At 43.7% G+C, this 27,429-nt stretch overlaps 2 protein-coding genes across 3 annotated transcripts in view; one reads left to right on the forward strand and one right to left on the reverse strand.

Annotated features, from left to right (window-relative positions):
* tox (thymocyte selection-associated high mobility group box) overlaps window positions 1-14,686 on the forward strand; it is a 65,571-nt gene extending 50,885 nt beyond the window's left edge. For both annotated transcript variants that reach the window (XM_080778735.1, XM_080778736.1), the window contains exons 6-12: window positions 2,504-2,731; window positions 3,325-3,405; window positions 3,898-4,137; window positions 4,728-4,871; window positions 8,570-8,803; window positions 12,825-12,958; window positions 13,418-14,686. In XM_080778735.1, coding sequence (XP_080634861.1) covers window positions 2,504-2,731; window positions 3,325-3,405; window positions 3,898-4,137; window positions 4,728-4,871; window positions 8,570-8,803; window positions 12,825-12,958; window positions 13,418-13,448 — 1,092 coding nt within the window. In that variant the 3' untranslated portion in view covers window positions 13,449-14,686. The remainder of the gene's footprint in view (window positions 1-2,503; window positions 2,732-3,324; window positions 3,406-3,897; window positions 4,138-4,727; window positions 4,872-8,569; window positions 8,804-12,824; window positions 12,959-13,417) is intronic.
* Window positions 14,687-23,330: 8,644 nt separating this feature from the next.
* The window catches only part of lyn (LYN proto-oncogene, Src family tyrosine kinase), a 35,862-nt gene continuing 31,763 nt past the window's right edge, over window positions 23,331-27,429 (reverse strand). Inside the window, 2 exon segments of the mRNA XM_080778746.1 lie at window positions 23,331-23,882; window positions 25,818-25,949. Of these exon segments, the coding sequence (XP_080634872.1) occupies window positions 23,680-23,882; window positions 25,818-25,949 (335 nt within the window). The 3' untranslated portion in view covers window positions 23,331-23,679.

Raw genomic sequence — 27,429 nt, forward strand, 5'->3', positions numbered from 1 at the left:
AGAGATCCAGTTTTATGCTGGGTTGCATCATGATGAAAATAGCAGATAGACAATCTCACAGCGCGTCGCGCAAAGTGTAAAATATGTCATTACAATGACGTCAAAACACATTTTAGTCGACTATAAATCTACAGTTGATTTAGTCGACTAAAATCGTATGACATTTAGTCGACTAAAACTAGACTAAACACTACAACATTCCAGGTGACTAAAATGTGACTACAACTAAGTGAAAACTATTCAAGAGACTATTATGACTAAAACTAAAATAGAAATTTGCTGCCAAAAACAACACTGACGCACACACACGCACACAAGTACGTCAATACTAAATGTTAGGCATGTAACGATATATCGTATATCGCGATATATCGAGAAAACCCCCCTTTTTTAGGGGGGGCTAGTGTGTGATAACAAATGTCAGCTGTAATCATATTCCATCATATTCACATGATTTTGGAGAGAAATGAGACAGTAGAGGCCTGGAGAGGGGAGTTGTATGCGTGTCTGTGACTGTGCCCAGGTGATGGTCGTTATTGATGCTCATTAATACATCAAGGAAGGCAATTATCTTTGCAATGTAGTTAAATAAAAATTGTGAAAAAAGCTTTGGGGGGAAGATAAATCATTAAAAAAAAATCATGGAAAATCATTGTGTTGAAAATATCGTGAAAAATCGTATCGTGAACCTCATATCGTGATACGAATCGTACCGTGAGTTGAGTGTATCGTTACATACCTACTAAATGTATTGACAATTTCGTCAACAATAACAACTACTAGACTAAAATGTTAGGGAACTAGTGGAGGAGAGATCCAGTAGAACTAAAAGACAAGTCATGTTATGTTTGGTTGTGCTCGGGTCGTGTTGCAACTGTCTGAAAACAGCCCCATCTACAAGCTGTGACGCGTTGTGACCTTGTAGATCAGCTATTTTCAGCATGCAGCCAAGTGTTAAAATCAGCCATTAAATCAACTCTAAGATCTTAAGTTGACTAAGACTAGACTAAAACTAAAAACTTTTGAGATGACTGAAATATGACTAAACCTAAATGGAATGTTATTCCAAAGACTATGGGCTGTATTTTGCGTGTCTTATAAGTACCAGGTCTTATTCCCTAACTTGAGTAAACTAAAGACCTGGAGGCGTGATCAATGCCATTTGGTTATTCTGAGTGGCCAAAGAGCATTAATGACCACGCCTCCAGGTCTTTAGTTTACTCAAGTTAGAACCAAGTATGAACCAAGACAAATTCCTATCAACTTGTTGACATGGCAAATAAATTATTGAATCTTGAATCTAGGGAATAAGACCTGGTACTTAAGACACGCAAAATACAGCCCCTATGGGCTCTATTGTCGTCAGTGCTAAACTCCTTATCCCCTACACTTCTTCTTTTTACTATTTTGGAGGGAAAAAAAGTTCTAATAGCCGATCTACAAGCTCACAACGTGTTGATGACGTTGAAGAATTTTAAAATGTTTTTCAAAATAGTAAAACAAATAAAAAATAAATTTTAAATACGTTTAGGGATGAGGTGTATGGCACTGACAAAAATAGGGCCCTATGACTAAAACTAAATCAACAAAACAAAAATCAACACACGCACGCACGCACGACACGTGCACGTGCTCGCAGACACACTACACTGTTTGTTTAAGAGTGAGTCACACGTCATTCAATTTGCAGCAGCTGCATGCAGCATCGTGGGTCTGTGTGTATAATGTCTGTGTATTGTGTTAACCCATTCTGACCTGAGATCAGATTCATACGAGGTTTCCACTGGACAACACACTGGTCTGATTAACCCATTCTGACCTGAGATCAGATTCTAAAAATGTCAGTCGTTCTTCGATTTTTCAGAGCTTGTAGATCTGCTATTTTTCAATAGCTAAAGCATAACATGATGCTTACACCAAAATGGGTTCCCGTTCAGAATGGGTTAATATTGTTTTGTCACAATACCGTAGTTGCGTTCTCCGTGCATGGACATCCACTCACCTCGCTGTGTGCTCACATTCCCCTTAAAAACAGCTTCTCAGAACTTTGTACTGACTCTCAAATTCTAAAGAAGTTACACCATGCGACGCTATAGGCAACGCTCTCTTCCGCTGTGGTCCGTCAAGGAAATGCTTCCCTGCCGTCCACATTGAGCTGATTGAACAGAACGTCAACATCCTGGTCTTTGCTCTGACCAGACTTGTGGAGGTCGGTGGTTCGATCCCCGGCCGGGTCATATACCAAAGACTGTAAAAAAATGGGACCCAATGCCTCCCTGCTTGGCACTCGGCATCAAAGGGTTGGATTGGGGGGGGTTGTCAAATCTACTAATCAAATGATTCCCGAGCGCGGCAAGCTCACGGCTGCAGCTCACCGCTCCCAAGAGAGATGGGTCAAATGCGGAGAAACACATTTCACTCACTGCGGTATAACGTGTGTGACAAAATCATATGACTTGAAACCCCCTCCTCCTTCCTCCTTCTCCTTCCTCCTCCTCCTCAGGCAGAGAAGCGTCCCGTGGCGCCGGACACGCCCCCCAAGAAGGCCAAGACGCCCAAGAAGAAGAAGCGCAAGGACCCCAACGAGCCGGTGAAGCCGGTGTCGGCGTACGCCCTGTTCTTCAGGGACACGCAGGCCAACATCAAGGCCCAGAACCCCAACGCCACCTTCGGGGAGGTGTCCAAGATAGTGGCCTCCATGTGGGACGGGCTGGGGGACGAGGCCAAGCAGGTACTGACCCGCCACACACACACACACACACCACGCACGCACACACACAGACACACACACACACACACACACACACACACACACACAGCCTCCATGTGGGATGGCCTGGGAGCCAAGCAGGTGGAGAGAGATGCTTTCTTTCTTTCTTTCTCTCACCAGCTAAATAAAAAACACACACACACTATTTACAATTTAGCAGACGTGCATACACACACACACACACACACACACACACACACACTATTTACAATTTAGCAGACGCTTTTAATCCAGAGCGATTTACAGTAAGCAACCTAAACATGAAGTAATACATCAAATGCATAGGAATGTAAACATCTCTCTCTATCTCTCTCGCACGCACGCACGCACGAACGTACGGTAGCCTAGCCCAAAGAGGATGTTTGACTGAGGGGTGGACTGTCTGGTTCCTGGTGCAATGTATGCTGGGTAAACAGATGTGATTACATGGCACTTTGAATGACGGCACAGAAAGATGAGAAGTGAAAGGAAAACTTTTTGCAATAATCGTATCACACTGTCTTTAAAAAAATAACACTTTATTATTTGCACCTTTCTGTCTGTCTGTCTTACAGAACTACAAGAAGAAGACAGAGACAGCTAAGAAGGAGTATCTGAAACAGCTGGCTGCCTACAGGGCCAGTCTAGTCTCACAGGTATATTATACTATATTATATATTATTAAATCTCTGCTGTTAGGAGTTATTTGGTAGTTATTTAGTAGAGTCGCTGCTCCTTCGCCTGGAAAGGAGCCAGCTGAGGTGGTTCGGGGCATCTGGTTAGGATGCCTCTCGAGGGTCTCCCACTGGGAGGAGACCCCCGGGGCAGACCAAGGATCACGTCCCACTGGGAGGAGACCCTCGGGGGCAGACCAAGGCGCAGTTGGAGGAAACACATCGACTCTCTGGTCTCGGAACGTCTCGGGATCTCCCAGGAGGAAGTCACTAATGTTGCTCTGGAGAGGGAAGTCTGGAGCACTCTGTTGCCCCCTGCGACCCGACTACAGATAAGCGGTTGAAGATGGATGGATGGATTGGAAACCATAAAAAGAATAGTCTGTCTATTTTTTTTGTGCCAACGGCTGATTCGGTCTGGCTTAGGCTATTAGCCATGCTATAAAAACACTGCTCCTCTCCTCTCCTCTCCAGAGTTACATGGACCCAGCGGACATGAAGCCCCCTGGTGGTCACCCCTCGTCCTCCTCCTCCTCCATGTTTACGGCCAAACCTCCGGTCTACTCCGGCGGGCACCCCGGGGGGGCGGGGGGGCAGCAGCAGCACCCCTCTGCCCGCCACCCGGGCATGTACATGCCCTACCCGCCCCACCCCCACCCCCACCACCCCTCGCACCCGGCCTCCAGCCCGGGACACCTCCCCCCGCAGCACCAGGTAAAGGTTTTACGTAATAGTTTTGGGGATTTTTTTATTTTTTGTTTAGTTTTCGTTCGTTTGGCTATAGAGGGCATGCGCGTGACATCATCGTCAAACCAGGAAGTTATGCGGGAATGCCTACTGAGTGCAAAAAAAATACTTTCTGGTCTTGGCAGGCCAGACATCCACACAGAAAAGTCCAATATGCTTGCATTAAACAACGTTAAACAATGTTAAACTCACTTTGCCATTCACTTTATGCATGCGCATATACCCTCTATTGGTCATTTGTGAGATTGTAAACGAGTGACGTCACGCACAGTAATTTGAATACTAAGGGCATTTTCTTGATCATTTCAGTTTGTTTTAGTTTTAGTAAACACACACACTACAGTTTCAGTTATAGTTAACGTTTTATTTATTGTTTTATTATTATTATTATTATTATTATTAATCCCGTGAGGCTGAAATAGGCCACGAGCGAGACCTTGAGTGGGACCGATAAGTTTGTACTCTTTGTGTTTTTCGAGGGTTCCCGCGACAAATACAGGGTTTTCATTTCATTTTTTTTGTTTTAGTATTTAACTACAATGACCTTTGACCTGCAGGTGCACCCCCAGCTGCAGAGCCTGTCGTCGGCCACCAGGGGGGGGACGGGCGCGGCCCCGCGGGCCAGCCTCCCCCACCAGGGGGCGCTCTCCCTGCAGGGCGGCAACAACGTGGGCGTGGCCGCGTCGCCGCCTCCGCTGCAGGTCAGCAGGGTTGATGATTTCCTCGACTAATTCTGTGACTTTTTTTCACTGAGCAAAACTAAATGAAACCTAAGCTACGATGACTAAAACTAAATATATGACTAAATATATTGACAATTTCATCAACAAATTAAAAACTAGACTAAAATGTTAGGAAGGGACTAGTGGACAAGACATCTAGTTTAAGTCATTTGACACTGCAAGTGTGAAATGAGTCATTACGACAGCATCAAGGCCTGCTAAAATACATTTTAGTCAACTCAAATATTATGTTATTTAGTTGACTGAAACTAGACTAACGCTAAAACACATTCCAGGTTGACTAAGATGTAGTGTAAAAGTGCCTTTTTTCACTGAGCAAAACTAAATGGAAACTAAATGAAAGCTAAGCTACGATGACTAAAACTAAGACTAAATATATTGACAATTTCATCAACAAATTAAAAACTAGACTAAAATGTTAGGAAGGGACTAGTGGACAAGACATCCAGTTTAAGTCATTTGACACTTGGGGCTGTATTTTGCGTGTCTTACTCTTAAGTACCGGGTCTTATTACTTAACTTAACCCTCTTATTCCCAGCCTTAAATCACATCTTTTTGTGGCTTAGGCCAGATTTGGCGACTTTTTGAATGACAATAGAAAAATGTGAGATATGACCACAATGGCATGAAATATCTCATTTTCAAGATGCATGTCTCTACTTCACAATGAAAAAAGAATTATGACTCTAGCATGTTCCTTCGTTGACTTATAAGCATTTTAGTACAACTTGGTTTCACTGTTCACTGAAAACCAAGGTGTATTAAAATGCTTATTACTAAACAATGGAATATGCTAGAGTCATAATTTTTCTTTCATTGTGAAGTAGAGACATGCAGCTTTAAAATGAGATATTTCATGCCATTGTGGTCATATCTCACATTTTTCGATTGCCATTCAAAAAGTCGCCAAAGCTGGCCAATGCTGGCCAATGCCCCATTTCTTAATTCGTCATTTTCATGCAAAAAGAAAAAACAGCGGTCTAAATAAATTATATATATATAATCCGGCACTTTAACTGTAACACCCAAAACTGCCACCAGATGGCGGGAAAGCACCATTATGCTGAAAATGCCGTTAGAGTCAAATCTCTTGACATCACTTCCTGTTCAAGGCAGTAAACAAGAAGTAAAAGATTGTCCCCTACAAGATAGCCTCTCGGAATGCTAGGCTAACAATAGCTTCATCATAACTTAGTCTAAAATCACCCAAATCGAGCCCAGAAAGTCCCAAAATATCAGATTTTTTGCCGCGATTCACATAGAGACGGCGCGCGTGCACGATAGTGCACGATCGCGCGGATTTCGGCCGGTTTTTAGTAGATTACATAAAAATAAAAAATAAAATGCAAAAAAATCGGGAAAAAATGATAATTTTATTAATTTTTTTTGGAATTATTGTCTACCACGTCCACAACGTCCTTGGCCATGAGGGATTATTGATACCACGTCAAAAAAACACGTCGTTGGCCATGAACCAGTTAAGACCTGGAGGCGTGGTCAATGCTCTTTGGACACTCAGGGCTGGATTTTGAAGGTGCGTTTTACCTATTACAGTAATATGAGCTGGGGGCGTGAGGTATGTCATATTGCAATTTTAAGCATGTTAAGAAGCGCTTTCGACACCCCGTGGAGTGCGCAAAACGGCCTTGAATTAGTCATGGGAGTGTTTAAGGCGTGTTTGAGAGTTACCCAATCAACATGTCCGTACTATTTTCTTTACCAGTCAGCTGATGTCACATACGGAAGGCGCACTTTGGGGATCGTTATATTACATTTCTTCAGGCTGGCACCATAGAAGACATGACATATGACTTTGTCACATTTGGGTTAATTATTCCTATTGCACTGCATGCTGTCACCTTTATGCCTCAAAATAAGTTGTTTCTATTGAGAAACACCAGTAAAATTATATTTAAATTAAAATTATAATTATATTATATTTGAAATGAGTAATGAGTTGAATGCCTGGTGCGTATGCCCGTGATGCCGTATGGTCCCGTGATGGTATGGTCTTCGCTCGTAGCATTTTATTGAAGAAGACTTGAATCGAGTGTGATACAGCGTATGAAAGCAAACTTCCCAAGGATTATGGATATGTTTTTGTTTTTTTTTAAGGTTGAGAAATGAAAGAATTATGGCCGTTTCTAATCTCAACATTTCAAAAATAAAAGCCGTGGATGCGTCTTTTGCTGCGCTGCCTGTTGCCATGTCTCATAGAAACAAGTAAATAGGTCTATAAAATAATCCCAAAATAAGCGCATATAACAGGGGTCTGTAACCTATTTTAAATTAAGTGCCATGTTTTTATTTTCTAGATAGTGAGTCTGCTATATCCAGATTAATTTTAATGACACCACATTAAAATAAAAAACATATTTTGATTGTCCACAAATATAAAATTCTTCCATCTTTTTAAATATTTTCTTGCACATTGTTATAATGATCATTATATATCCGCCTGCAGTCAGAGTTCATAGTTTTAATGAATGAATGTGATTCATTGTGAGCTGGTAGATCTGCTATTTTCAAAAGTAAAGTTTTAATTACATTTTTGTATTAGCCGTCCTTAGTTGGGCAAATGCATTCATCTGGGGATCCTTGACATGGGAATGTGCTGTGTGAGGATCACTGGTTTAAACAACATTAGGAGAAACCTTTAGAAACAAGAAAAGCAACCACAACTACCAATATTTACAAGCAACTTTACAGAAAAAGAAGCCGCTTATAATAAACAGACTTGGCAACACTCCAGCAGCGTCCCAGAGCCGCTCAAGTGTAAAATCAAACAGTGCTTTTTCTTCTTTTTGCGTTTATGAGGTGCCTAGACCCACGTCTAATCGTTATGCGCAGGTCAAGGGGCTTAATAGCAAATTGCGCAAAGCGAAAATAATTAACATATGGACACTCCCACAATGCTAAAATATTCAGCAACGTCGTATTCCATATGTGTGTGCGTTCAACACGGGACGATAAGGCTTTCATAATACGATTGTGCGCAGAGCGAGGCCAATTTATGTATTACCACATGGTAAAACGCACCTTCAAAATCCAGCCCTCAGAATAGCCAAATGGCATTGACCACGCCTCCAGGTCTTAAGTTAAGTAATAAGACCTGGTACTTAAGACACGCAAAATAGCAGATCTATACAAGCTCACAACGCGTCACAACGCTGCGACACGTTGTGAGCTTGTCGATCTGCTATTTTAAGCAGGTGTGAAATGAGTCATTACGACGACGGCATCAAGGCACAGCCAAAATACATTTTAGTCGACTGAATCATCTGTAGTCGACTGAAATCTTATGATATTTAGTCGACTGAAACTAGACACTAAACACAAAAAAAAACACATTCCAGGTGACTTAAGATGTGCCTAAAACTAAACGAAAAAACTGTTGGAGAAACTATGACTTTTTGGTGTTAGCATTATGCTATCCTCTAGCTATTGAAAAACAGCAGATCTACAAGCTCATAGCGCGCCACCGAGTGGCGCGCTACGAGCTTGTCTGTCTGCTATTTTTTGAAAAATCGAAGAACGACTGACATAGAAACATATAGCTTTTTCAGAAAACTGTCAGCATGTAGAAGACGTTTATAGAATCTGATCTCAGGTCAGAATGACTTAAAACTAAAATACAAAACAACGTGCTCTCCAGGTCAGCCCTCCGCTGCACAGCCACCAGGCTCACCTGCAGAGCCCCGCGCCACACCACCACCACCAGCAGGGGGCGCTGCACAGTCCCCATCACCAGCAGCAGCAGCAGCAGCACCAACACCAACAGCACGGTGGCGCTCACGGGCTGGGAATGAGCCACTCGCCGGGGATGACGACGCACTCGCCCGGGATGAGCCACTCGCCCGGCATGTCCCACTCGCCCGGAATCACACAGGTGAGAGAGAGAGAGAGAGAGACGACGCCCACACCGCAGCGTAACTATAGACGTATCAAGACCTTTTTATGCGCCGTTACGAAGCAAACTCGAGTCGTGACAAATCATGACAACAAAAAACACAATATTTTGGACCCGGGCAGGTTGAGAACCCCCTGCATTAGCCTATGGTACGCTCCACAGAAATGTGTTGGCTTTCTTTCATCATGGATTTCACAACGCCACGACGACGCCAGACTTCCCGGGTCCTTTCATTGCCGTCCCCAGTTCCTGCTTTTACTGATGCACGTGACCCTATAGCGATGACATCACAGGGAACGACAGTTTTCTACCTCTGGTCCGCACGCACGCAACGCAACGCGCGCGCACACACACACCGCTATAGGTCTCCCATCTCCTCTAGGTAATAGCCATCTCCGAGGCTGTGAGCTGCTGATTTAAAAGCTCCATAGACCTGAGATGGAGATGGATGAATTTATCAGTGGAGAAGACAACACGTGTCGCACACACACACACACACACACACACACACACACACACACACACACACACACACACACACACACACACACACACATATGCACACACACGCACGCACACACACACACACACACACACACACACACACATATGCACACACGCACAGAGGGAATGAGATGGCTGCTAAGGGCACGGATGCATCAGCATTACTGGTGAAGTCCAGCGTTGAATCGAATCAATAGGAGATAATACAATAGAATAGATTGCCCGCAAAATCCCAGGTCCCGTTGTTTGCATATTAACCCATTCAGGGTCGGGATAGGAACTCCTTTTGGAGTTTTAAGCATCGTGTTATACTATGCACAGAGTTCCGCACTACGAGCTTGTAGATCTGATATTTATTTATTTTTAAATGTGGGGCAAATCTTTGAATGTATATTATTTCAGAGCGAATGTTTTTAACTGAAATCTTTGCTTCTGGGAGGTCCCTGGAACAAGATATTTTCAGATGGGGGGGTCGGTGGCCAATTACATTTTTGGGGTCCTTCAAGTTGACATGAAATTGTTTGAAAAGCACTCACATATAGAAACATCTGGGTTTATCAGAAAACTGTCATGATTTAGAAGACATTTGTATGATCTGGTGTCAGTCCTAATTGGGTTAAACATGTGTCCAGTTCATCAGAATAAAACCAGGCGGTACAGGTTGGATAACCAGGTGCATAAAACCAGGCAGTACAGGTTGGATAACCAGGTGAATAAAACCAGGCAGTACAGGTTGGATAACCAGGTGCATAAAACCAGGCAGTACAGGTTGGATAACCAGGTGAATAAAACCAGGCAGTATACAGGTTGGATAACCAGGTGAATAAAACCAGGCAGTATACAGGTTGGATAACCAGGTGCATAAAACCAGGCAGTACAGGTTGGATAACCAGGTGAATAAAACCAGGCAGTACAGGTTGGATAACCAGGTGAATAAGAAACCAGGCAGTACAGGTTGGATAACCAGGTGAATGAAACCAGGCAGGACAGGTTGGATAACCAGGTGAATAAAACCAGGCAGTACAGGTTGGATAACCAGGTGAATAAGAAACCAGGCAGTACAGGTTGGATAACCAGGTGAATAAAACCAGGCAGTACAGGTTGGATAACCAGGTGAATAAAACCAGGCAGTACAGGTTGGATAACCAGGTGAATAAAACCAGGCAGTACAGGTTGGATAACCAGGTGAATAAAACCTGGCAGTACAGGTTGGATAACCAGGTGAATGAAACCAGGCAGTACAGGTTGGATAACCAGGTGGATCAAACCAGGCAGGACAGGTTGGACAACCAGTTGAATGAAACCAGGCAGGACAGGTTGGATAACCAGGTGAATGAAACCAGGCAGTACAGGTTGGATAACCAGGTGAATGAAACCAGGCAGGACAGGTTGGATAACCAGGTGAATAAAACCAGGCAGTACAGGTTGGACAACCAGGTGGATAAAACCAGGCAGGACAGGTTGGATAACCAGGTGAACGAACCGTTTGAAATCGTTTGAAAACGTCATTAAAAAAAGAAGCTACAGACGGGATGTTCGTTAGCTGTGTCTATAGCCTCGCCCTGACCACGTGCACGTGTGTGTGTGTGTGTGTGTGTGTGTGTGTGTGTGTGTGTGTGTGTGTGTGTGTGTGTGTGTGTGTGTGTGTGTGTGTGTGTGTGTGTGTGTGTGTGTGTGTGTGTGTGTGTGTGTGTGTGTGTGTGTGTGTGTGTGCGTGCACATGTGTGCGTGTGTTTTCCCTACTGTTTCACGGTTGTCTGTCTGTCTGTCTGTCTGTGTGTGTGTGTGTGTGTGTCTGTCTGTCTGTCTGTCTGTCTGTCTGTGTGTGTGTGTGTGTGTGTGTGTGTGTGTGTGCGCGTGCGTTTTTTGGGGGGTGGGGCTCTATTAGGTCACCCTTCCCCATTTTATCTCCCTTTTATGGCAGACGTTTAAAATCCCACACTCTCCCATAAGCTCTCTCTCTCTCTCTCTCTCTCTCTCTCTCTCTTGCATATTTTAGGAGAAAATGGTAAGAGAGAGAGCAAACAAAACAGAGAGAGAGAGAGAGAGAGAGAGAGACAGACTCCCAAACTTCCATGAGGCAGGGACGAAGAGAGGTGGGGGGGTGATGGGGAGAGAGAGAGAGAGAGAGAGAGACAAAGGAGGCAGATGGGGTCTTTGTGAAGGAGTGAAGGAGAAGAATTTGGTGAACAATGGATGAATAGGTGAGGTGGAGAGGAGAGGGAGGGGAGGAGGAGGGGGGGGCAACCACCTGCTGTCCTGCTCTTTCACTCTGATTAACTCCCCTTTCACACGCACACACACACACACAGAGAGTTCTGTCTTTTTTATGCACAGTCTCATTGTTTTTGTCTCTCGCCCCTTGTTGTCTCCCCATGACTGTCTCTCTCTCTCTCTCTCTCTCTCTCTCTCTCTCTCTCTCTCTCTCTCTCTCTCTCTCTCTCTCTCTCTCTCTCTCTGTCTCTGATAACATCAGTAGAAACACTCTAATTACATATGGGATCTATTTTCGTTTTTCCCTCTCTTGTGTTTGCCTAACCCCGCCTCTTTGTGTGTGTCTCTCTCTCTCTCTCTCTCTCTTTCACACACACACACACACACACACACACACACACACACACACACACTCCCATTAACTATCTCTTTTTTTCTGCCCTTGCTAATGGGCCTGGACATATTTTTTTTCTTCCAAAAGCCATTCTGAAACCTGAGACGTTGTTTCTTCAACCCCCTCTCCTCCTCCCTCCCCCTCAATTATTCCAAACCTATCAATATGCTCCTGTCTGTCTGTCTGTCTGTCTGTCTGTCTGTCTGTCTGTCTGTCTGTCTGTCTGTCTGTCTGTCTGTCTGTCTGTCTGTCTGTCTGTCTGTCTGTGTGCTAACTATGACATTGATTTTGAATCGCCTGTCCTTGTCAATCACACAATGCAATCGCATGCGGCTTCAGTCAACAGTGGGACTTTGAGCACAGTTTTTACATTTCTACATACTGTACATGTTCTGTCTCATAGATGGACCATAAATGATCTGTCTCATAGATGGACCATAAAATACTCCAGAGTAGGCGAGCTTTCCCCAGATTCCTTGCTTCACAGAAAGTGACCTTCGGTATATAGGCCAATCAGAGGCATTCTTCACAGAAAGGGACCTTCGGTATAGGCCAATCAGAGGCATTCTTCACAGAAAGGGACCTTCGGTATAGGCCAATCAGAGGCATGCTTTTCAGAAAGGGACCTTTGGGTTAGGCCAATCGGAGGCAAATCAGGCAATGTGTGTAAACGTTTGTTTTCTCACGCCAATAAAGCTCCCTTGGATTGAAATTCCCGGGAAAGACGTGCTGTGATTGGCCAGTAGTCACTTTGAGTGGCAGGCTGGCAGCCACACACAGCACACCTTCCTCACTTCCACTCGATCAATCAATCAATCAATCAATCAATGGAATGTGCTGTCTTCCTGTTCAGTGGATCAATCAACGGTCTCTCTCTCTCTCCCCCAGGGCTACCACCCCTCTCTCCAGTCAGAGTACCAGCCAATGGGAGGAGGAGGAGGGCCCGGGATGGAGTACCACCAGCTGGGTCGCCCCGTCCAGAACCACCACCTGGACTGGAGCCAAGAGTACCACGGCAACGGGTCGGTACCACGGGCCTGTTTAGAGTGCATTTACCCATGTTGGGCTTACCTTGAACCCCTTTTGGTGTTAGCATTATGTTATGCTTTAGCTATTGAAAAATAGCAGACCTACAAGCTCATAGCGCGCCACTGAGTGGCGCGGTACGAGCTTGTAGGTCTGCTATTTTTTTGTAAAATCTAAGAACGACTGACATATAGAAACATAACTTTTTCAGAAAACTGTCAGGATGTGGAAGACATTTTTAGAATCTGATCTCAGGTCAGAATGGGTTAAACACGACAAAAACAAGACACATGACGCGGACAAGACAGCCGTCTCAATAGCGTGAATGAGGCCTCCTAGACATTTCAGATGACTAAAACCAAATGAGATGAGAAAAAGGCTGTGAGTGAAACTAGAAATTGTCTTGACGTTTTTTTTTGTCTTTCCGTCTCTCATTCTGTTCCTTCTCTCTCCAGGGTTCTTCAGAGAGACAAGTTCCTGAGCTAATCCATGTATGGAAACAAACAAGCAGACCTCCGTCACTCCACTCCACTCCACCACGCCCCCCCACTCCCCCCACACTGACTTCAGCCCCCCAAAGTATCCCGACGTTATAAAACCATCCATCCATCTTATCAACCGCTTATCCGGGAGTCGGGTCGCGAAGGGCAACAGCTCCAGCAGAAACATTAGTAACTTCATCCTGGGGGCGGGGATCCATCCGAGCCGATCCCAAGGCCATTTTGGAGATATAATCCATCCATATCCTGGTCCTTGGTCTGCCCCGGGGGTCTCCTCCCAGTGGGACGTGATCCTTGGTCTGCCCCGGGGTCTCCTCCCAGTGGGACGTGGTCCTTGGTCTGCCCCGGGGTCTCCTCCCACTGGGACGTGGTCCTTGGTCTGCCCCGGGGTCTCCTCCTCCCAGTGGGACGTGGTCCTTGGTCTGCCCCCGGGGTCTCCTCCTCCCAGTGGGACGTGCATCGAGGACCTCCCTATAGGGAGACGCTCGAGAGGCATCCTGACCTAGATGCCCCGAACCACCTAAGCTGGCTCCTTTCCAGGCAAAGAAGCAAGTCTTCTCCCGAGTGTCTCTCCCGTGTGACTGAACTTCTCACCCTATATCTCTAAAGGGAGATGACAGCCACCCCGTCTTGAGAAAACTCATTTCGGCCGCTTGTATTCGCGACCTTATTCTTTCGGTTTTTATGAACCCACACTTCATGACCATCGGTGAGAGTAGGAACGAAGATTGCTCGGTAGACGCAGAGCTTTTCCTTCTGGCTCAGCTCTCTTTTGGTCAGAACAGTGCGGTGCATAACACCTAATCGATCCTGCTTATTTATCCGGGTTTTTATCCATCCCACTATTGAGCTTTTTCTATTATTATTATTATTTGTTGGCCAGTTAACTTGTGACCAGTTCGTTTGTGGCTGACTGACCACCATCTAAAATTAAATGAAGGCCAGGACCCGACCGATACACTTTTAGACCGACATGTTTGTGCCAGCGTGGGCGATTAGATTTATTTCTCGGTCGACCTCTTTGTCTTGCTTGTTTTAAGACGTGACATCATGGGCCGCGCTATGTGCTCGATAACGTGCTCGACACAAGCCCAAAAGCGTATTGATACCGGGGCCCTTGATCAATGTGTTCTGGAGTTTGTAACGGGCTCGGGTTTCCAGATACATCCCTTTTTAGTTGAACGTGGTTTTAACCCATTCTGACCGGGAACCCATTTTGGTGTTTAGCATGTCATGCTTTAGCTATTGAAAAATAGCAGATCTACAAGCTCATAGCACGCCACCGAGTGGCGCGCTACGAGCTTGTAGGTCTGCTATTTTTGAAAAAACGAAGAACGACTGACATTTTTTAGAATCTGATCTCAGGTCAGATATGGGTTAATCAGACCAGTGTGTGTCCAGTGGAAACCTCGTATGAATCTGATCTCAGGTCAGAATGGGTTAAACACTCAGGATAATACGGTACGCTCCTCGATGCTGGACCTCGACCAAAAAAACACAACCCATCTTCAACCCATCCCTTTATACTTAATTATTATTATTTTAATTTTATTTAAATAGATGAGCCAATTAGCTGAGCACACTTGATAGAGATACAAAAAAAAGGGACTCTTGGGGAAAGCTACAATATGTTGCTTTTTTTTTATATATATACTTGGCATCATCCTCCTCCAGTCGAGATAACGTTCCAGGTCTTCATGTGAAAGAAAGTGAAGAAACGTGGGAATTAAAGCAGATAAGCTAAGAATAAAAGTCGTCTGTCTTGTTGGGTGGAAAACGTCCAAAACCGTTACTGTTCAGGATTCAAATAAAGAAAAAAAAGAAAAAAGCGTCACGTTTCGAGCTTGCAGATCTGCTGTTTTGGATACGTTAAAGGAGAATTCCATACTAAAAGGCTTTCTTACCTTTGTAGTTGTTACGTCCCCACCAAAGAGGTCCAGGTGTTATTTTGTGCAAAAGCTCCTTATTAGCTATTTCCCCTACCATAAGCCCTAAATGAATTGCATTGAATTGAATGGGATGTATGGGGTGTTGTGCTAATTCACTTATTTCCATCGAAATAAGTAGTAAAGTGTGCCGCTTGGGTTATTATTTACATTATGAAGAGAGGATATATACAAAAAAAAGTATAATTTTGAGCAATGGAAATAAGCGAATTAGCACAACACCCCATAGCCCCATTCAATTCCCATTCAGTTCAATGCAATTCATTTAGGGCTTATGGTAGGGGAAATAGCCAATAAGGAGCTTTTGCACACAATAACACCTGGACCTCTTTGGTGGGGACGTAACAACTACAAAGAAAGGTAAGAAAGCCTTTTAGTATGGAATTCTCCTTTAAGTGTTGCGCTGTCGTCCGCTGTTCACTTAAAACACCGGCGGTCCTTGAACCTTTTAGTCCTTTTCAAGGAGCCCCATATAGAGTGTACAAACGGAACGTTACTTTGGAAACACGTCCAATAAAACGATGCCCGATTAATGATGGGAGGCCAGAAATGATGGCGATTATCGAAAATATATAGGAATCGTTAAAAGGGAGCCAGCCGCGAGGGAATGGGTAAAGATCCTAAAGGATCCCCCCCCTGCTCTACTGCTGTGACATCTTATACATCGCGTATCTGTCGTGAGTCACGGCTCCCACTGTCTCCATCGCTAACGGGATAAACACCAATGGAAAGAGGCGCGCGAATGTGAGCCGCACCGTCCTATAGACCGATTCACAGAGGGTTTCCTGGGTGCGGCCATTACTGAGGTGTATCATTAAGCACAGCAGCATTGATTACCTATACACCTGGCCTACGGAGCACCTGCTCCATGGATTACACCTCAGTAATGGCCGCGCCCAGGGCACCCCTCTGTGAATCGGTCTATAGCTAGCCATCGCACTGGTGATGTTAGGCTGATGGGTTCACTGTATTGTCACTAGGGGTGTAAAAACAAAAAAAAACGATTCTAATTAGAATCGCGATTCCCGTTATGAACGATTCAAATTCGATTCATAATTTCCAAAAATATATATATATATATTTTTTTATTTTTTTTATTCTGGTTATAGTTACAAGAGTTTTCACTACATGGTGTTTGTGGTATGAAATGTAAGCGTACCCTAATCACAGTAAACATCATGTCTTCAGTCATTTTCAAGTTACTGTAGTATTGTCACTTCAGTTGGCTGGAGTAGATTGTGATGAAATCCTATGTATTGAGTCAAGAATCATCATTTTGAATAGAATAGAAAATCTTTGAATAGTTTTTGGATTGAGAATCGAGTTGAATCGAATCGTGAGCCCCAATAATCGGAAATCGAATCGAATTGAGGGACACCCAAAGATCCACAGCCCTAATTGTCACCGCACAAGGGCTTATTGGCGGATGTCTCATTTTTCTCCCCCTAAAATGTCTCTTTAGCACTTATTACACTTAACCTAGTGGTGTGATCGCCGGCTTCAAACAATGATCATGGTCCTGAACAGCCCAGCAGAAAATACGCTCCGTTTAAAAGCTGACAACCTGTTCCTTTTTGCCCAGTAAGGAATGGAATGCATCTGTCACCTTAACCTTTTTTTTAACCATCATTCGCATCGCTGCTGGTGAAGGAGGAGGTGCTATATGCTATAGCCGGAGCAATGCTAAAAGGTAAACAGACCGACGGCCCGTTCATACACGGATTAACATAATGTATATACGCTTATAAATGTATAGCTGGCATAGATATAGGTCCCAATGGCCTAGCTATACGTTTTATAAGCGTAGATGGCAAGAAAATAATGAATGATCATATCTGGTTTCAGTATTCATTTATGATATATTTTCTCTCTCTTATTAAGGTTATTTTTTGCAGTCAGTTTGTATTGGGAGTGGGGGGGGGGGGGGGGGCGGGGGGCAGGGGTCGCGAGACATGGCCAAAGCATTTCTGGGGGTCCCTGGGGTCCCTAGAGGGGGTCCCCAGAGGGGGTCCCTACTAGACCCCGGGCAAAACCGTTGAGATCCCCTGCTGTGTAGAGCCTGATCATTCAAGTAGTAGGGCGTAGATTTATACAAGAAAACGAACACAACAAGTTTAGATTACGGAGATATCTGACGGCGACAATAATGGTTGAATTGAGAAGCCTATAGTCTGTTAGGGTTAGGATACTATTACTAGCCAATAACGTCGTTCCAAATGTGTAAAAACGGGAGCTGCTGCTCTTTCAGTATAACGAGTGTGACCCGGGTCGAACGAGAGACTTGACTAAAACATAAAATGGAGGATGGAAAACGTAGAGGAACTGAAGCCTGTCTTTTTCTTTCTATATGTTTTTATTTTTATTTTTTATATATAATTTAGCCAGGCATTACAACGTGTGAATAATAATAACTGTGAAGATGACAGCTGTGTCTGTATAGTCATCGTCATGAGACGTTTGCATCAGACTTCAGATCTAATGCAGTCATGAGTGCACGCTTTATGAAACGGGACATGTTTTTTTTTTAGTTTTGTTTTTAGTTTGCCCCCCCCCAATGAAACTGCCCCCCCCCCCCCCCCCCGCCCCCCAAACAATGGTTTGTACAGAACCCCCCCCCCCCCCCCAAAAGAAGATACTCCTTTGTATGAAGACTCCCCCCTCCCCTCCCCTGCTCCTAGCATAATCCCTGATGTCGATTATATTGATTCGAAGCGTTCGAGAGTGTGTGTGTGTGTGTGTGTGCGTATAAATGCCTACCTTATACTCCTCCGCTGTCGCGGCGCACCTGAAAATGGTCACGTCTTACGAGCTCTACAGACACTTGTAGATCTGATATTTCCGGCCGCCATTATTACGACACTTGTTGTCACACCGACGGCGGGAGTATAAAACGAGGGAGTGGAAAAAGCTCGCTACGATGAGGGACCGGCGGGTTGGGGGCGGGGCAGGGCGCGGCGGGGAGGCGCGGGATACGACGGGTTTGGCGGCTGCCATCGTGACGTGTCTAAAAAAAACGGGGGAAAAAACAAACGTATCTCTTCTCCCCCAGTAATCGTTCCGTGATTTCTCTTGACCAGAGAAAGACTATTTAAAGAAGAAGATGAAAAAAAGAAAGAAAAAAAAACTATTAAGTGTTGCTGGGTTCAGTGTGTTTTCTTTTTTTTGTTATTATTATCGTTGTGCTTTTTTGGGTTTTTATAATATTATTATTATTATTATTATTATTATAAAAAAAAAATGTTTTTGTTTTTAGTGTCGATGATGATAATTATGACGATGACGATGATGTCTCTTGTTTATATCAAAGAGTTCAATGAATTGACGGGACTGATAAAAGGGACTCGGGGCTATAAACGGCCCGACCACCATGTGAAGATTTTCTTATTTTTAGATTCTAATCGATGTGTTTGAGAATAAATCCATGCGTTGCGCATCGTTGGTGTGCAGTCGTCACCCTGAGATCTGCGTCCGTCTCCTTCTTACTTTACCTTTTATTTTAATCTTTAGCTATATTCTACAAGCCAGTGTTGTTTTTGGCAGCACATTTCTATTTTAGTTTAGTCATATATAGTCTTTGGACTGAAACTTCATTTAGCTTTTGTCATACGCGGAAATGTTTTAGTGTTAAGTCTAGTTTTAGTCGACTAAACCTACAGTTGATTTAGTCGACTAAAATGTATTTTGGCGGGCCTTGATGCCGTCGTAATGAGTGTTTTTACACTTGCTGAAAATAGACGATCTACAAGCTCACAACGCGTCCAAAATATTGTGTTAGTTGTCATGAGTTGGCACGACTCCAGTTGGCTTTTGTCGGCGGAGTAACCGTCTTTAAAATAAATACTTTTTTAAATGTCTATGAGGGAAAAATGCATTGGGATTCATTTCCTGGGCCTGGCGTCGTCATGAAAGGGGGCGGGACTGCTACGCTCTATAGAAACATGGGTTTTTTTTTAACCCTGTGAGAACCACTGCATACTGTAGAACAGGGTTTTCAGAAAACTGGCATGATTTAGAAGACATTTGTAGAATCAGCTCCTCATGTCTTAAGTAAAAATATCACTGCTGCGATGTAGACAGTACTCCAGTAGCCTACTCTGTTACAAGTAGTAGTACTCAGTACTCCCGTGTTCCAAAAGGCAGGCTATACGCTTTCTTGCAGAATGCCCCCAAAGTGTCAAAATGTATTAAATAAAAAAAAACACAACAAAACAGAAATCATTCGAAAATATCAGCACCCCAACATTTTAAATGTTTTAAATAAATGTTCCTCATTGGATGTTCGTAGGTAGTATAGCCTACTGTAGCCTACCTATTGCTGAGCACTCAGCAAAATAGAAGATCTACAAGCTTACGTTCCCTCAAAGATAATTTGGTGTGTAATCTAGAGGGAAACACAAGCAGACCCAGTATAGAGTCCTGAGGGACACCGCCCAGCTAAGCATCATAGGGTTTAAAGGAGAATTCCATACTAGAAGGCTTTCTTACCTTACGTCCCCCAACAAAGAGGCCCAAGTGTTATTTTGTGCAAAAGTGCATTATTGGCTATTTCCCCTAATATAAGCCCTCAATGGCGGTTGGGTTTTTGTGCTAATTCTCTTATTTCCATCGAAATAAGTAGTAAAGTGTGCCGCTTGGGATACTACATTACGAAGATTGATTTTTGAGCGATGGAAATAAGTGAATTAGCATAACGCCACATAGCCCCATTCAATTCAATGCAATGCATTGAGGGCTTATACCTTTATTGAAAGGATAAACCCCTTGAGATGTCGCATCTCATTTTAGAGGGGGTCCTCAACGCAGTACATTGTACAAATACAGTTCACAAAACAATACAACAGTATAACCTTATGATAGGGTAAAATATAGCGCCAATAATGTGCTTTAGCACAATATAACACCTGGATCTCTTTGGTGGAGACGACTACAACATTAAGGTAAGAAAGCCTTCTAGCATGGACATCTCCTTTAAGGTCAGCTCTTGAATGGACCCCTAATGTGCCATAGATGCAAACAGCACTGTGTTGGTCTTCAACGGGGTGATTTTAGTGTTAGTTTGACATCCGACATTACAAACCAAAACCATAACAAATGTAATTTGCCACGGGCAAGGCCAAGTCTTTGCCACATTACTTTTGTCTATGTAGCCTACGGACCTTTTAACCTAGAGCAACATTTTTAACTCTATGGTAAGAAATTACCTGCTCAGGCAACACCACATGTCAGCAAATGTTTAAAAAGTCGTAAGGTAAGGCCTCATGAAGAACCCTGTGTGAATTAGATTAAGCCACTGGTGAATCTTGTGCTAGCCTGTTAATATTCTATTACTATAATCAATCCTTTAATAGGCTACAAATCTCTTTTGTTGATGCTCTGTAGACAAAGCTACTTTAAAATGTAACTCTTAACCGCCGTAGTGTTCATCACCAGACCTACACTCCCATCTAGTGGCGATGGGAGAGAACTACCCTTTTACCACTCGATGGCACTGTTTACAATGTCTTTCCTTTCTGAATTTGCTCTATGACTATATACACTACAGTACAGTAGGCCTACAGTACTTTTTTTCTTCTCAAGCAACAATACATTTCTAAATCTGTATTATTGAATGGTATTTTTGTGAGGACACATTGAATTCTATAGCTTTCTTTAGCCTAAAGCAGGGGTCGCTTCAATGTCTTTCCAAGGACCCGTTATTAATTAGCCGAGAGAGAGATCATGAAGCACGGACCCCCAGTACATATTGTATAAAACTATACAATAAATCTTTCAATCAATCAATCTCCACTTTCCGTGTCGAGATTGATTGATTGAAAGATTTATTAACATTAGCACAACTCAATACAATCCATCCATCCATCCATCCATCCATCCATCCATCCATCCATCCATCCATCCCCCCATCCACCCATCCGTCCGTCCGTCCATCCATCCATCCATCCATCCATCCATCCATCCATCCATCCATCCATCCATCCATCCATCCATCCATCCATCCCCCCATCCACCCATCCATCCATCCATCCACCCATCCACCCATCCATCCATCCATCCATCCATCCATCCATCCATCTATCCATCCCCCCATCCACCCATCCATCCATCCATCCACCCATCCATCCATCCATCTCATCCATCCATCCATCCATCCATCCATCCATCCATCCAAGTGTTATTGTCAGTCAGGTGGGGATGGGTCCTCATAAGAAACCAACACAAATATGTATTTCACATTTTTAATTGATCAAAATGGCACATTTTTTAATAAAAATGTACTGCAAGCTTTATTCAAGCATCTTCTTCATGATCAAACCGTATGAAGAAAACATACAGATAATCTTGATATAAAAAGCAAAATGAAATGTACAGCTTGAAGAATATTATTCCACATTTTCCATAGCAGACATTTTGATATAATTGTGTTATTTTAACTACAGTTACCTACAGTTTAAAATTAAAAAAAAAATCATACGTTAAAAAATAAAGTTTCGGAGGCTCCGCTAACACCAAACCTTCAGTACCTTTATTAAAAGAACAACATAAAATGATTGACATATCTCTCTCTCTCTCTCTCTCTCTCTCTCTCTCTCTCTCTCTCTCTCTCTCTCTCTCTCTCTCTCTCTCTAGGAAATGAAATAGCTGAGGGCAATCGAAGCGTTTGAACATTTCCTAAATTGAAAAATAAAATATAAAGAGTTTGAAAAGCACAGCGGTAGGATTAGTTATACAGCACTTCAATATGAAGTTGACTTTAAAGGTGACCAAACCCTTCACTCACTTGTTGATGAAAACAAGACTGAAATGACAACATAATACATCCCTGGCTTCAGCAAATTGTTGTCAATTTCAAAGATGGATGTTGTTTGAACAATGTATGAAATGTATAGTATTTAAACAATACTAACTATATAGTCCGCTGTTAAGGCCTATCATGTGTCAGCGGAGAAATGTATATGTATTGCATTGAAAATAATCAAGCAATATTACACCAGAGGGTGTGATTATTGCCACGACAGTGATTCGGTCAAGAACGAGACGTATAGTCGAGTTCCGCAAGCATCACTGAAGTGTAATGTTGCTTGATTATACAACAGTTACCCTTAAAACTAAGAAAATCTAATGACAGACGTATAGTCACTACGACCACAAATGCCCCAATGAACTATAGCCTATATATAGCCACCGAGGAAAACAGAGCAGCTGATTTCTTTGTTTTGATTAGGTGTGGAAGTGGTGCTCGTTTGAACCACGGCTAGATCAAGGCTGTTTCAACAAGTTTTATTGTATTCAAACTTAAATTATGTTTTTATTTGCACATCCTTAATGCTCTGTCTTAATGTCTTGCTACTTTGAATTGCCTTGCTGTTGAAAGGTAAGGAAAGGAAAGGTACTATGTTTACCCAGGGTAACTGGACTATAAGCTCAAGAACTTGTTTACAGCCAGGCCCTGCTCATAGAACATTTCATGGTAGGGGTTCAATGCCTTGCTCAAGGGCACTTCAGCGGTGGTAATTTTTAACGTGCCGGTCCGGGGATACGAACTATAGCGACCTTTCCGATATCAAGACCGCTCCGCAAACCGTTCGGCCACCGCTGCCCCACTGCTATACAGATAAACTAGCTCTGGTCCATAGCGTTAGAAGGAGTTCTCCTTAATGCTATGGTACTTTTAGCTCTGGTCTATAGCGTTATAGAAGGAGTTCCACTTTAATATGCCCCCCAACCCCCCCCCCCCCCCCCCCCCATCTCATGTCTAAAATATACCTATATACAATTATTTCCCCTCACCCATCCATTCCTATAGGGCTGCTGCTGGTATACTGTCGCTATAGTGTAGAATCTCATTCGGGTTTGACCCCAAGTTGCAACCCGGTAAGTCACGAGACCAGTGGCGTGCACAGATAGACACTAGGGGGTGCTAGAGCACCCCCTGCCCCTTTGGCAATGTGCCCTTAAAAAAAATATATATATATATATATATATATATTGAACAGTACAGTATGTGGACCATGGTGACATTAGTCAATTCTTCATTAAAAGCTTCTAATATATTATTTAGGGCCCACAAACAAGTCTATAAATCTCACACTATTAAGGCAACCTGGCCGGTTCCACGCGTTGCACAAGGTGCCCTTTTTTATCACTTGAGCACCTGCGGCCCCTCTAAATGTCTGTGCACGCCACTGCACCACGAGAGAGGAGGGCGGTGGATGGATGGGGGACCGTTTACTCAAACCTGAAGGAGAGTACCCCTCCCCCTCCCCTAACGTCTTAGGGCTGCTGCTGGTACTGGCCCTCGGTGGCGTTGTTGAAGTCGTCCAGGACGCTCTGGATGTAGTCGAAGGTGGGCCGGTCGTCGGGCTTGTTCCTCCAGCAGGTGGTCATCACCTCGTACAGGGGGGCGGGGCAGACGTCCGGCCGCGGCATGCGGTAGCCGTGCTGCAGGCGTGACATCACCTCGCCGTTGCTCATACCTTTGAATGGCATAGAGTGAATGAATGACACGCGGATGAGATGATGGTGTCTGTGCGTGTGTGTGTGTGTGTGTGTGTGTGTGTGTCCACTATGGCCTCACTCACACCTAAGACACACGAAAGACACACTTGTGTCCTGTGTCTGTCTTCTGTGTGTCATGGCCGCCCCCAATGCATTTCCAATGGGAGTCACATGGTTTCATGACACAACCTTTCTTGTTGCATGGCTGTCTTCTGCCCCCCCCCCCCCCCCCCCCATGCGACAAGATTGTGTCTTCAAACCATGTGACTCCCATTGTTGGAAATGCACAACACACAGAAATACACAAAACACACAGGAGGACACAAGTGTGTCTTGTGCTCGTGTCTTAGGTGCGAGTGAGGCCTATACACACCTATATTATATGGGCACGTGAGACACACAAAGACACACACACACACACACACACACACACACACACACACACACACACTGAGTCACACAGAGTCACAGACAGACATGCTCATCCACTCGATTTGCACGGGTACGAATACAAGAAACTCGCCCCTCCAAAAAAACATGCACACTCGAAGCGGTCGCCACCAGGTATTCCAAAATGTAAACCTCAGCAAAACTATGGCTAAACCTTTTGTTTAAAAAAAAAAAGCTTCATACCCTGTATGGCAGTTCACCCTGCCACTGAGACTGACGTTAACAAACAGGGTTTGAATTAGCAGAGAATGAGATTAGTTTGACATTATTTATTGTGTAATTTGTTGATTGATAATTGATTGTTGACTTCATTGAAGGGAGCAACTATACTGTGGGGTATGGGGGAACATGCCAACAGTGGGAGGAGAACTCTTTAATCATATTATGTGGATAATTTATAGTATTATGTGACACTAAAAGGTATGTTATGAATTGTGACGTCTCTGGACATTGGGAATGCACTGGTATGATTGTGGAATCAATCCAGGGTTGGTTTGGTCCATATGGGAGGGGCCTAGCCTTTATCAGGAGCACCTGCCACTGCCTGGCGCAATCAATGTAGGATTGCACAGCAGGGTGCAGAGAAGACCTCGATAGAGCCAACCTGGCCAGTGGGCTGTATTATATACTTGTTTTTTGTAGGAACGACCCTTTCATGTGAACTCTGCAAGGTGAATAAAAACGTATTAGATAATGGATTGTGCATCAAAATACTTTTCAACACTTTTCACTATTTTTGAGCTGGTTCGGTGCCATTTTTGGGCCCACACTACCTTCACACTAGGACAAAGTGTGACACCCTGTATAACTATAAATTATAAACTATAAATAATTATATGACGCAATGTGACAAATTAAGCTCTGTTTACACAATGCTGTACCCCCTCCAACTGATAGCATACCCATTTTCCAACTTTTTATTATATTTTGACACTATTTTTGACACAACTTTGGCATTGTAAACACATGTTCTCTCATGCTCCTTTGAAATGATTTGATTTGAACTAAACAAGAGTGTCAGGAGAGAGAAGCAAACCAGCGTGTGCAGTATGCCTGTTTGACCAGCAGAGGGCAGCACACAGTCGTGCAATGCTTTATTCATAGCACTTTGAAGTACTAGACCTACAGTCTGTCATTGCAGCAGTGTTAATGTTGACGGCATACTTTTGATTCACTCATAGTCTTCTGAATGAAATTCCATTTAGTTTTGGTCATTATTTTAGTCATCTGAAATGTTTTTTGTTTATGTTTTAGTCTAGTTCCAGTCGACTAAAATATCAGAAGATGTCAGTTGGCTAAATCTACAATCTACATTTTGGGGGAGCCTGAAATGCCTCATTTATACTAAGCTGCAGGGTGCCAAAAAAATAGCACCCAGCTCACAACGCGTTAGCACTAGTGCAACGCCACGTTGTGAGCTTGTAGATCTGCTCTTTTCTATTTGCTATGTTATAATCAGTCACCTGGGTACGGGATCTTCCCGTAGGTGACGATCTCGTAGAGCAGAACGCCAAACGACCACATGTCTGACTTGATGGTGAACGAGCCGTAGTTGATGGCCTCGGGGGCGGTCCACTTGATGGGGAACTTGGCTCCTGAGAGAGGCACACACACACATGCAGGTATGCACACACACACACACGCGCACGCGCGCACACACACACACACACACACACACACACACACACACACACACACACACACACACACACACACACACACACACACACACACACACACACACACACACAGAGATGATTAGTTTGCTTAGCTCAGCTTAGTTTTCTCTATCAACAGTATATAACCCAACATAGGCCAGGCAAGGCAATTTTATTTACGTAGCCCCCTTTCATACATAAGGCAATTCAAAGTGCCTTACAGAATAAAAACAAACACAGAGTGCAACAGTGCACTTTAAAATTAATACAGATTATGATAGATACAATTAAAATAGAAAGATAATAGGAGAATATGAATTACAACAAATAGAAACACAGCTAATTTAAAGTCCAGGCAAGACATGCAGTTGTATACACTAGGTGTATGCAGGTATCTGCACATTTCTAAAGTGACTTTTAAGACCTTATTAATGACAAATGAAACCCCTTGGCTTCTTTGACACTTCATCGTGTCCATTAATTGCGTCGCAAAATACAGCCGATCTACAAGCCCACCACAGCGCAGATTGATCTCCAGGCCAGCCACAGCTCTCCGCGCTCATGCGTCTGTGACCTTAGCCTACTGTACTTGCGTGATACTGGCGACGGTCATCCCCACAATTTGTCATTCACAAGGAAATGACATTCTTGGGTTGTCACTTATCAAAGGGGACCCAGTTTCCCTTTGATAATAGTAAAAAAAAAAAGACCTCTCCATCATGGAATTAAAACGATGACATGAGAGCCATCCCGGGGAAAGCCTGTGATTCATTCATCCTATATAAGTTCCTGTGTTACTGGAATCCACGGAGTGGCAGAGAAAGGCAGGATAAAAGTCCAGTCACCATGTGGGGGGAAGAAAACATGGAGACAATAACAATGAATGAGCTATTTATATATTTATATAGTGCCTTCATGCCAAGACACATTCATTCATACATACACCGATGGTGGAGGAAACCATGCGAGGCACCAACCTGCACATCGGGAGCAATTATAGGGGTTCAGGGGGTCTTGCTCAAGGACACTTCGGCACTAACTAACTAACTAACTAACTCTGGGGGAGCCCGGGTGTAAGAGTCTTATACAATGCACCTGTGTGATATTAGGAGGTTAACATGACCTGTAGAATGCACTTCTGTGAGTTCTGAGTTAATTGTATTAATGGGATGCTCCTTGCCATGTTGATTAGCAACTCATATTGTCTGGGGGGGGGATTAAAAGACTTCAGTGCACTGTGCACAATGCAAGGAATAAAGGCATTCGCCATGTATCCGAAGGAAGTCTGATCCAATCACTTTTAGATTTCTCCAGTTTAATCCTGAGTTTAAGTTTTGTGGTGTTCAAGATCTGATTTTAGGCATGTTTAAGCCTCCAGGAAAATCCGTGTTGAGGTTCTTAATCCACTGTTTTTCAT

Source organism: Protomyctophum bolini, assembly GCF_963924005.1.
Source record: "Protomyctophum bolini genome assembly, chromosome: 12".
Lineage (NCBI taxonomy): Eukaryota > Metazoa > Chordata > Actinopteri > Myctophiformes > Myctophidae > Protomyctophum > Protomyctophum bolini.